This window comes from Oryx dammah, unplaced genomic scaffold (assembly GCF_014754425.2).
Source record: "Oryx dammah isolate SB20612 unplaced genomic scaffold, SCBI_Odam_1.1 HiC_scaffold_29, whole genome shotgun sequence".
NCBI classification, from domain to species: domain Eukaryota; kingdom Metazoa; phylum Chordata; class Mammalia; order Artiodactyla; family Bovidae; genus Oryx; species Oryx dammah.
Window position 1 is genome coordinate 19,850,116 of NW_024070213.1, and position 12,153 is coordinate 19,862,268.

General features: G+C 38.8%; 1 protein-coding gene across 2 annotated transcripts in view; it reads right to left on the reverse strand.

Annotated features, from left to right (window-relative positions):
* Positions 1-7,993: 7,993 nt before the first annotated feature.
* STYK1 (serine/threonine/tyrosine kinase 1) overlaps positions 7,994-12,153 on the reverse strand; it is a 52,537-nt gene continuing 48,377 nt past the window's right edge. For both annotated transcript variants that reach the window (XM_040235184.1, XM_040235183.1), the window contains exons 10-11: positions 11,967-12,063; positions 7,994-9,078 (exon numbers count right to left, since the gene is read on the reverse strand). In XM_040235184.1, coding sequence (XP_040091118.1) covers positions 8,874-9,078; positions 11,967-12,063 — 302 coding nt within the window. In that variant the 3' untranslated portion in view covers positions 7,994-8,873. The remainder of the gene's footprint in view (positions 9,079-11,966; positions 12,064-12,153) is intronic.

The window sequence follows — 12,153 nt, forward strand, 5'->3', positions numbered from 1 at the left end:
GGTTACACGTCACAGCGGGCGCGCCCCTTCAGCCTCTCTCGGCCCGAGAAAAGCGGGTGGGAGCTAGGGTGCGGTGGGGCAGGGTTGCAAAGGCATGAACTCTGCTTTACTAAGGCCATATTATTTTCAAAATTAGTTAGATCATATTATATTGGGAAAGCACAAGTGATAAAATATGAAAGCATTTGTTATGCCCTCCGAACTAAGTTCTGAGTTGCTCTAAGTTCTAAATTAAAAGTCGCTCTGACTTTTGGGGTCTCATGGCATCCTGTGAGGTGGGTGTGGCCTTATTCCCCAGGTTAGTGGGATGAGTCAAGATAAAAGCCCAGAATCAGAATGCAGATCTGCAGTACAGCCATTTCTCTTGCTAGACTTCTAACACAGGCCTCTCCCCTTTGGACAATGATGGCTCGTTTTCTGGCATCTAGAAGCCAGATGAGACGAAGTAGAAAGAATCCATCAAGACAGGCTGTATGAAAATTTGAAGAGCACATTGAAGCAAAATCTCTTGACAGTCATGATACGAAAAAAATTTCTATCAATAATAAAACGTTCAGTTACTGGAGTTTCGGCAGTTTGATCACAGGTCAAGTGGTTTAGCACACATTTCTTACGCTATAGAGTTATACTGGGGAAATGAAATAGCGCTCATCTGGAGTGGGTTTTGAAGGATGGGGAAAGACAAGCTGAGCTTTACACAAAGCCTGTTTTGTTTTGTTTTTTACTCTTCGGTTATATTGATTACCTTTCTTTTATCGACACACAGAATAATCCTGCTTGTGGATACCCTTTAACCTTCAGTGGGATTTGGTAAAGAGTGGCAGTCAGAAGACTGGGATTTATGCCCATTACTTATCTCTACCCAACTTCGTTTAAGACCCTATCTTTAAGCCGTTTTATTGGTCAACCAAATGAATAGACTACAGTCAACTTTGTCAAGCTCAAAGAACTGTTGAAAGGACCAGATGAGATAATGTATGTGAAATGAGATTTAAAATTTATGAAACAACATATGAATTATAATGGGCATTTCCTATGTGCCAGAAATGGTTGGGCACTGGTAATAAAAATAGTCCTTTGTGCTTGTGGTCTAGAAAACGAACATGTAGATACATATTAGTCCATGAAAGCAAATGCTATAAGAAAGTTTTGTTTGTTTAATGCTGGTAATATTGCAGAGGACTCAAGTTACTTTATTGGGGAAGAGGGGAAGTAGAAGAAAGGGGAAGTATCAGGGAAGATTTGTGACAAGATGCTATTTGAATTGGATCTTGTTGGATAAATTCAGTATATGTTCGGAGGGATGGAAAAGCAAACAGCCTGAGCAAAGGCACAGCGGTGTTAAAATGCATGACTTGGGAAAGCCAAGAAATTCGGTATCATTAGAACACAAAAGTTCATGGAAGTGGAATAACCAGAAAAACAGGCTGAGCAGGTTATGTGAAGTATTAGCAATTGTATAAGTGTCAATATGGAAACCCATATTAACCACTGTATAAATGCTAATATAGAAAAATTATTTGATTCCAATATTTAGTTCAGTTCAGTCGTTCAGTCGTGTCCGACTCTTTGCGACCCCACGAATCGCAGCACGCCAGGCCACCCTGTCCATCACCATCTCCTGGAGTTCACTCAGACTCACGCCCATTGAGTCCGTGATGCCATCCAGCCATCTCATCCTTGGTCGTCCCCTTCTCCTCCTGCTCCCAATCCCTCCCAGCATCAAAGTCTTTTCCAATGAGTCAACTCTTCACATCAGGTGGCCAAAGTACTGGAGCTTCAGCTTTAGCATCATTCCTTCCAAAGAAATCCCAGGGCTGATCTCCTTCAGAATGGACTGGTTGGATCTCCTTGCAGTCCAAGGGACTCTCAAGAGTCTTCTCCAACACCACAGTTCAAAAGTGTCAATTCTTCGGCGCTCAGCCTTCTTCACAGTCCAACTCTCACATCCATACATGACCACAGGAAAAAGCATAGCCTTGACTAGACGGACCTTAGTCGGCAAAGTAATGTCTCTGCTTTTGAATATACTATCTAGGTTGGTCATAACTTTTCTTCCAAGGAGATTCCAATATAGGCTGCTATTATAGAAAATATACAAGAAACATACAGCACCATCCCTCACCTCTTGGGTGACTGACCTCTCCAGTTTTGTCCAGACCAAGGAGTTTCCTGGGATGTGGGACTTTCAGTCTTAAGACGTGGAATTTCCCAGGCAAACTGGGATGAGTCAGTCACTGTGCTTATCACAAAAATGATCTACAGAAACTTGACCACAATATTCTATAGTATCTCTGGAAATATAGGCAGTAATCCATTTGGTTTGTTTTTTGTAGGAAACCCTGTGCAATCTTTGGATTCCCTAATGCTTTTCCTTCCAGCTGTTGGCACATGTGCCAGAGTTCATGCTTACCTAGAGACAGCTACAGACAACAGATCTGTGACTGTGTAAACAGAGCTTATGGCATGCACAGTGTTAAGATTTTTATCTGTAACTCTTGACTGACTTTATCTCCTAAACAGAAATCTGAGCTCAAGACTAATCCTCTCTGTTATTAAGATGAAGTGTGAAAATATACTTAATTAAATCCTTCTTATAATTAGCCGCAACAACCACCACAAAAAAAGTCGAATTGTGTATCTCTTGTATCATGATAAAAATTGGAATGTGATAAAGCATTTGTGTATTGTGGTCTTGGATGATATACTTCAGAGTAAAAATGTTCTGAATGGCTATTGAGCACTTGAAATGTGGCTAGTGAGACTGAGGAACTGAATTTTTTATTTTTAAATCTTATTTTAGTAGTGTAAACTTAATATTAAATAGCCAGACATGTCTAGTGCCTACCTTGGACAATATATAAGAGCCAGTTCATAGGCTTCTGCATGGGCTGGAAGTAATGAAAATATTTTTGGATCACAGAAATTTCAATTTCAGTGGCTGTAGGCGTCAAACTAGAGCATACTTACTAGTAATAGCACAGTTTATTTATGAAAATAAATGTTTGGGCTCCTGAAATTAAGTCAAATAAAGAACTATTTCCGTCTTTGCTAATGCAATCTATCTGTGATCAGCTTCAAAAACCTGTGAAGTAATTAAGAAATAAACATTTTATTTTCCAACTCCAGCTGAAATTAAGGCTTAGTGATTTAATAAAATACACAATATACATTTATAAAATAATGATTTCCCACTAGAGTTTTTAAGTTATTTATTTTCAGCTTCATGGTGACAAATCAAGTCAGAGGGCTATGGTCAGAGATGATTATTTCTTATAAGTGTTAATTTAGTCTTTTAAAATGTTCCACTTTTTCCAGTGTCTAAAATTCTCTCTTCCTTTGATCTCTTAGGTCTGCTCTGTCCTCACATACCTTTTTTGCCTTTTGCCCCACTATTTAAAATTATCAAATCGTTCATACTTACAATCTCCAGATATATGTTCTGACTTTTCTACCCTTTCTGGAAAGGGTAGTTTTTTGTCCTCATTCCTTTATCAGTAGCTTTTGAATAGTTTTGGTTTTGTATTTACAAAAAAAATTAAATAAAGCTTTTAAGGCTAACTCATCCCATTAAATGGAGAAGGCAATGGCATCCCACTCCAGCACTCTTGCCTGGAAAATCCCATGGACAGAGGAGCCTGGTAGGCTGCAGTCCATGGGGTCGCTAAGAGTCAGACACGACTGAGCGACTTCACTTTCACTTTTCACTTTCATGCATTGGAGAAGGAAATGACAACCCACTCCAGTGTTCTTGCCTGGAGAATCCCAGGGATTGGGGGAGCCTGGTGGGCTGCCGTCTCTGGGGTCGCACAGAGTCGGACACTACTGAAGCGACTTAGCAGCAGCAGCATCCCATTAAAAGGATCAAAGTGGTAAATCCAGAATATTATATGCTCTAAAACAGTATTCTAAGGTGATTGAAATGTCTTTAAATGTAAAAATGACTACGGTCTATTTCAGTCTTTATTCCATCCACCACCTTCCTCTCTTCTCTTCTGTAGTAACTTCTCTCTTTCAACCATGTATGTCTTTTAGAGCACTCAGTGGTGTTACTTTTTTAAAATAAGAGAACCATCATTGTGCAGAAACACCACAACTTCCACACCATTGTTTTTCAAACATGTTCATATATAGTGAGCACTTGAAGGTATTGCTAAATTATTAAGACATGGTGATATATTCAATTCCATTATTCAAACTAATTATTTTTCACGCATATAACATTATTATATGCTTCTAACACATAGCATAACCACTGACTCTTATATCCAAAACAAGTAAAGCCAGTCTGCTAAATTAAGCATAATGGCTTATTTTCTCAGTTTTCTGTTGTATTTGACACATTTATTTTTTAAATGAGTCATGGTAGAGCAAAAAGTTTAGTAACAGCTGTTGTTCAGTTGCCCCATCATGCCTGACTCTTCGAGTACCCATGGAATCATGCCAGGTTTCCCTGTCCCTCACCATCTTCTGGAGTTTGCCCAAGTTCATGTCCATTGCATCGGTGATGCCATTTAGCCATCTCATCCTCTGTTGCCCTCTTCTCCTTCTGCCTTCAATCTTTCCTAGCATCAAGGTCTTTTTCAATGAGTTGGCTGGTTAAGGTTAAGATTTAGAAGATTCTATTTACTTTTTCCATTTATCGAGCAGTCAATCCTAAATGAAATCAGTCCTGAAAAATTTGAAAGGACTGATGTTGAAGCTGAAACTCCAATATTTTGGCCACCTGATGCAAAGAACTGACTCATTTGGAAAGACCCTGATGCTGGGAAAGATTGAAGGCAGGAGGAGAAGGGGACGACAAAGGATGAGATGGTTGGATGGCATCACTGACTCAATGGACATGAGTTTGAGTAGATTGCGGGAGTTGGTGATGGACAGGGAGGCCTGGTGTGCTGCAGTTCATGGGGTTGCAAAGAATTGGACACGACTGAGCAACTGAACTGAACTGATTTACTTTTTATTTAAAATGGTGAAAAATATTATTATTCAAATTTAATCTAAGTGTTCAGTTGTGTCCAACTCTTTGCAACCTCCATGGACTCCAGGCTCTTCTGTCCATGGGATTCTTCAGGCACAAAATACCTAAATAAAGTGTTGTGCAAAAACATGATTTGAGAACTCTGGTTCAGATTATTCTGTTAAGTTACATTGTCAAGTTTCAGTGGGACATGATTTCCAGGTCAGCATTTGCTCAGTTCCTAGCTATGTTAGAATTGTTTTTTAACCATAAAGGATAAATTGGAAAAGAAAGACTGAGAGAGGAGGAAATCAAAACAATAAAACAAATCCTAACACGGATTCAACTTGATTAAATGGTAGACATTAAAATTCTCTTTTCTATTCATTACCTTGGAAATACCTGATTTGAATGATAAGTCAAATATGCCAGAAATATAACTGTCCTTTTGGAAAAATTCTGGCCAATTGAGGGTAAAGTCCAGTTTCCTTTGAATAAACAATTACTCTATCCAGTTTTCCAGATCTATATCCAGAAAAACAAATCACGTTGAAAATAGCAATTGTCTGTTTCTTTGCCATCTACCAAAATAAACATTAACATAAAATGTGAAATAATTAGCAAAATATTTTAAAAATAAATTTATTTCACCTTTATCTTACCCTTTTAAATTTATACTGCATTTATTTTATACTGTGTATATTTTACACCTCTACATAAATTAATATACTTTTATTAGGATCAAGTGTTCAAAATATTGTTCCTAATAAAGATATGTAATTAAAAAAAAAATGGAGGCATCAGTTTACTACTAAATAAGTGACTTGAGTCATTCAGGTTTGTCTTTATTTTCTCCACAGAGACTAACTTTCAGCTTTGTATGTGGTATACAATGAACAACTATTTGCAGAATTAATATTTTGTTCCTCTTATATATTTTTAAAATTATACTTTTCCATTGAGTCTATTTTTGTAAATGGTGGGTATTTTGTGAATTATTCTCTCCTGGATCATCTAACTTATTCCCAGAATTTTGGTAGAGTTGAATTTTATTATTTCTAAATTACCCGTGATGGATGAGTATCAAGTACTACTTTGAATATTGTTGCTAAAGGCAAATTCATTATTTCCCCTGGGGAAGAAAAATACAGTGTGAAAGAGCAATGCTCCGTTTCATCAGCATCACTCCCCTCCTGCCTCACGGTGCCTCCTTGCAGTTCCTCAAACTGCTTTTTTTCTTGCCTCAGTGTTTTCATGTAAATAATCCTTCTCCTGGAAAGCTCTTCTCTTCACTGTCAGGCTTACTCACCCCATTCCTAAGGTCTCATTTTAAATGCCACTTTTTTCAGCAAAGGCCCCACTTTTTACTCCCTTCCGCTTACCCTGTACTTTTTCTTCACAGCACTTACCGTGGTCTGTAATGCACAAATACACATTCTTCTTCTTGTCTTGGACTGCAGAACACCAGGCCTCCCTGTCCTTCACCATCTCCACACCACACGTTATGCATACAAACATGTATATAATGTCCCTTTGCTTTCTAGACTCTAATCCAACACTGTTTCTTTTATCCAGCATCTAGCACAGTGTCTGGCACAGGTGCCCTTAACAATCAATTCTTTGAAAATGTTGAATAAATATTTTGTAAATTAGACATAAGGGAACAGCTGAGAACAATGACATTCCATAGGAGTTCATTGTTTTGTGCTGAGCCATTCTACCTCCCTTCTCCCTATTGCTACTTACCACTTATTAAAATTCTGACTAGTCATTGTAGTATTCCTACAGGTGCAAGAATTGCTATGCAGTTGGGTGACTCCATCAGGATTGTGTAAACTTTTTCAACTGCCAGTCAGCTTTCCTATAGCAGCCTTGAATGTCTCTTCAAGAGTACCTGATATATTCTTTAAAATCACAGACCATGTGTTCAACTGAATTGTCATCATCATGATAGCTCCAGTATGTTGAAATAGTGGGAGGTGACTGCCATCATCCAGACACTCACACAAAAATAATGACTTCCTCATTTCAGTCATGTGGTATTTGTACTCAGGCTTCTCCGGATGGTTCAGTGATAAAGAATTCGCCTGCTAATGCAGGAGATGTGGGTTTGCCCCTGCGTCGAGAAGATCCCCTGGGGAAGGAACCCATTCCAGTATTCTTGCCTGGGAAAACCCCGTGGACAGAGGAGCCTGGGGGGCTACAGTCCATGAAGTCACAAAAGACTCAGACAGAACTAAACAACAACAATTTGTACTATACCATCATCTTTAAGTGTGCCCGGCCTTGCAATGTGACTGACAGACCAAGGTTCTCTTCTTGGTCACCACAGATGTTAAATGAAAAATACATGAAGGAGAACCTAGGATAGTAAAGGGGTGGGTAAGGAAATTAATATTTATTATCATATAGTATGTGTCACATGTGGTACAAATAACACCCTTTCATTCCATTCTCACAACAACCCTGTGAAGTAAGTATCATCACATTTTTACACATGAGGAATCTTCTTCTGACAATGTAGACTGTCTCTTGAATTTTCCTGTTGACGTTAATTCACATTTATTTACTTTCATCCTCCTTATTGTCAAGATTTTGGCAACTGTATAACCCAAAACGTATATTTTCACTCAATAAATATTAATTTAATGAAATAAGTTTCACAGTACATCATTGAATGATTGAAAATCAGAACCTACCATCTTTCTATCTCAGGTTACATCTTTTTCTAGCACTCCTTGAAGACATCCTGAGCTAATGAGCACCCTTGCTGGTTTCCATATTTCCCATTTATTAAGTACATACACAGTCAATTCATCATCAGCCCTATTGGACCCTCTGAGTTCAGTCTCCATAGTCTCATTTGCCATTGTGCAGTCACCCAGTCATGCCCAGCTCTTTGTGATCCCATGAACTGCAGCACGCCAGGCTTCCCTGTCCTTCACTGTCTTTCTGACTTTGCTCACTCATGGCCATTGAGTCAGAGATACCAAGCAACCATCTCATCCTCTGTCACCCCATTCTCGTCCTGCCCTCAACCTTTCCCAGCATCAGGGTCTTTTCCAATGAGTCGGCTCTTCGCATCAAGTGGCCAAAGTACTGGGGCTTCAGCTTCAGCATCAGTCCTTCCAATAAATATTCAGGGTTGATTTCCCTATTCTAACAGGGACCAGAAAGCCAGCCTGATGGATGATGCATAACCAATGCTCTTAATCATGAAGTCACTCCTCCAGCTTCTAGTTAGAATAGTACCAACAGGATTTACCTATCTCAGAATTAGATAAAAGGGGACTGTATTTCTCCATATAAGGTGAGCTTATACTTTAGGGAGAGCTCAGAAATCTTCCTTAATGGTTCTCCTTCATCCCTGCATGAATGGACCAGAAATGAAAAACTATATGACCTTCCCCCCTCCTTTCTCTGTGAAGGATGGACCTTGGTCCTCATCTATACTCCTGAGCAAATAGAACCTTTCGTTTTCTTCTCATCAATTTCTTTATCAACTTTCTCTTCCCTCATTTGATTCCAATTTTCTGGACCTTACTATAGTCTAGATAAAGGCACGTTTCGAAGGAAACAAGCCTGTGGTAGGAGGGACCAACTTATCTATGCCATGTTGCAACAAAGATTGCAAATTTGTAAAACCTCCCTTGCATGGACACTGTCCAACCCATCTACCCTGTGTCTTCAGAATTGGGACTACAGAAATGAAACTGCATTTCTCCGTCTCAAGGGTACATGGTGAGGGCAGTCTCATCCAGCATCATTTCAGGCTTCTAGGGAAATGTGTAGGGGAAGATTCAAGATCCATGTCCCATTTCTCCCTTTAACTCCCACTAGAAAGTCTTTGTTCTTGGAGGAACTGGTTTCAAGAGTATACGATCTCCCCAAAGTGGGTATTGTCCCAGGACCTTCATAAGATGCTGTAGCAGTAGGAGATACTCTCCACGCTGATACCTGCCACAGCTGCGTACAGTTCAGGTACCACCAACTCCGGTACTTGCAACACAGCCTTGTCATTTGCACTTTGAGCAGCAGTTTCGAGATACGAGTGTAGCTTTCTAAGTGAGGGGCGACTGTCCTCACTCCAGCGCCAGCAGGACTTCATGAGACCATACCTGAAAGGGGAACAAGAGAAACTGACTTCCTTGACAAGGCAAATGTTTGAAAAACATGCTTCTTCGCTTACAAATCTTAACAAAAGAACCCTACAATTCTGTAATCTGTTCATCACCTGTCCCATACTCTTCCCAGAGAATACTATTCCTTCTCACCTTCCTACATACTGAATCTCTTAATATCTTAACCTTTTTTTATAATAGGAATGACTGATGATTTTTTTCTACTGTAACTTTTATTATGGAAAACATTGAACACACATAAGTGTAGAGAATAGTTATACTAGTCACACGAATAGTATACTAGTTAATACTAGTCAATAGTTATACTATGGGCTTCCCTAGTGGCTCAGTCAACAAAGAATCATTTTTTTTTACATGAATGCAAAGTTTTTTACATGAATATGAATTCGCATGAGTTCCTTTATTCACTAGAATCTTCTAATCTATTTCATTACCTTATTCTTTTTCTTTTCCTTTTTTTAAAAATTTGGGAATAATTGTTTTATGGACTTCCCTCAGGGCACAGATGGTAAAGACTCCAATACAGAAGACCTGGATTCGATCTCTGGGTCAGGAAGATCCCGTGGAGGAGGGCATGGCTACCCACTCCAGTGTTCTTGCCTGAAGAATTCCATGGTCAGAGGAGCCTGCTGGGCTACAGTCCATGGGGTCAATGACATGTTGGTTTCTGCTCTATTACAACCAGTATGACAAAACAGTTTTGTTGTTTTTTCTATTGCCAAAAACTCTTTCAGAAGTTGAGTGTTTTCATCCTACATATTTTGAATTTACATCATTCCAGACCACTGCTGTAACTTATCTACCAGTATGAGCTACATTACAACAGGGGAAAATAAGAAGATTTGGAATAATATGATTCATACTAATTTCAGATACTGTAATCAGATAGTTCTTTCCATTAGTCCAGGTCATTTTCTCCCTTTATTATTTAGCTTCCCCAGGAAATGGCCTTAGATAGATGTATTTACCACCTTCAATATGTCTGTTTCAATCCAGTTTCTAGAGAATGTGCAACACAGTCTGTTATCAAACACTCTTTATCAAGTCTCATTACCACCCAAGAACAGCAGTTTCCTACCATTCATCTTATAAAGTCAGCATCCTACGCCCCAGCTTCTTCCCACACAGGCCTTGCTTAACAGGAGCCCTCTCCTCCTCCTAAGACAACATCTAGCTATGCCCCAGACATGGTTAGTAACACCCAGCTTTTTCTTTGCTTATGCTCTGCCCGAGACATTAATATCCTCTCCTTGGTTATTCTTTGCTAATGGTATAAGTAGGAATTTTCAATTCCTTCCCTTATAACCTGTGTTTCTCATACTCTTTAATGTTGTACCATTAGACTTTGTGTAACATGTTATATTACTCTACTAATACTGATAACATTTAGCAAGAACATACTTATTATAAAAGGCATGGTGTGCTTAGTTGAGTATTCAGTCATGTCTGACTTTGCAACCCCACAGATTGTGGCCCACCAAGCTCCTCTGTCCATGGGATTTTCTAGGCAAGAATACTAGAGTGGGTTGCCATTTCCTCCTCCAGGGGATCTTTTCGACCCAAGGACCCAACCTGAGATCCTGTGTCTCCTAAATTGCAAGCAGATTCTTTACCCACTGAGACATCAGGGAAGCCCAAAAGGCATGGAAGGGAAACTTAACATGCATTATTTCATTGCAGCCTCACAATTACTTTGAGGTAGAACTATCATTTTACCTGTTTTAAGCTAAGTAAACAATGTAACATATAGGACTTAAGACTGAAATGTGTCTTTTTGACTATGACATGAATCTGAGTTTTTAACCAGTCTACTCATTGCTTCACACTTTCTGTTGATTTTCATGTTCTTTCAGGTATTTCTCATCCAAATATTACATGGTTCAAGATCAGGTACTTTTTCAATTAAATGTCTCTGCCTTTCCCCAGTATCAAGGACAGCCACACACACATACATACATAGCCTACAAGAAATATTTGTCAATAATTTCATTCCAGTATACCCAGCCAGTATCATCACTATCCTATGTGTATATAAGTAAATACAGTTATGACTTTTAGCATTTTTAATATGCCTGATACAATTACTGTTTGTATTTGTGGGAAACTCAGGTGCTAGAAAGTTACCTTTTCAGTATTGAAGAATTTACAAAATAACGGCAATTTAAATAAAAATGTATATCAATATATTATCTCCTGCTTTCTTAAAAATAATCTAAGCCTTTCTTATAGTCTATCATAACCTGCTTTGTACTTTATTGTTTATGAAATTCTGCATGTAATTTTTACTTTTCTGCTTCTATGTTAGTTCACCAACTGTCCCTTTCTGCTGGCAATTTGATATCTTCCTTCTGCTGTCTAATTTCTTCTCACTGTCTTTCTTCTGATGGGCTTCCAACATGCTTAGAACCAGGAAAAATTTTTTTAAGTTAGATATCAAATAAGAACCAGTGAGTAACTGTGGATTTTATGACAATTATATTAGAACTGAAGATGGTAGTCTCTGAGACTGACATTTATATAGCTAAAACAGTGCTGTACCTGCCCAGGATTTCGTCTGTTTTAAAGATTCCAGAGGAACTAAACTTTAACAATGTTAGCAAATCTAAATTTATAATATAGCATTCAGTGGCTGCCTCCATATTGTATATGTGTGTGTTTGTGTTTGTGCATGTATACACACACACACACATACACACACACAAATGTAAAGACACATATACACATATATATGAGCAGATGTATTTTCTGCATAGGTTTGGTTTAAGGTTGTACCTTAGCACATAGAGGACAGCTGAGGATCATATGAGCCACTTTACAAAGGGCATGACTGATAAAGAGTAAAAAAGATTTTAAAAGCCACTTACATGGTGTGTGTGCAGCTACTGGGTCTCTCCATGATTTGCCCTCTTTGGAGATGCTGTAGGATATTGGTAGGAGGGACTTCAGGATATGGAGGTGCCCCTGTTGGTATGGAAAGTGACGAGTAAGACAACTTTAGAGTCTTCTAGATTATAAACTAGAACCAACACTATTCTCCATCCACCTGGGCTA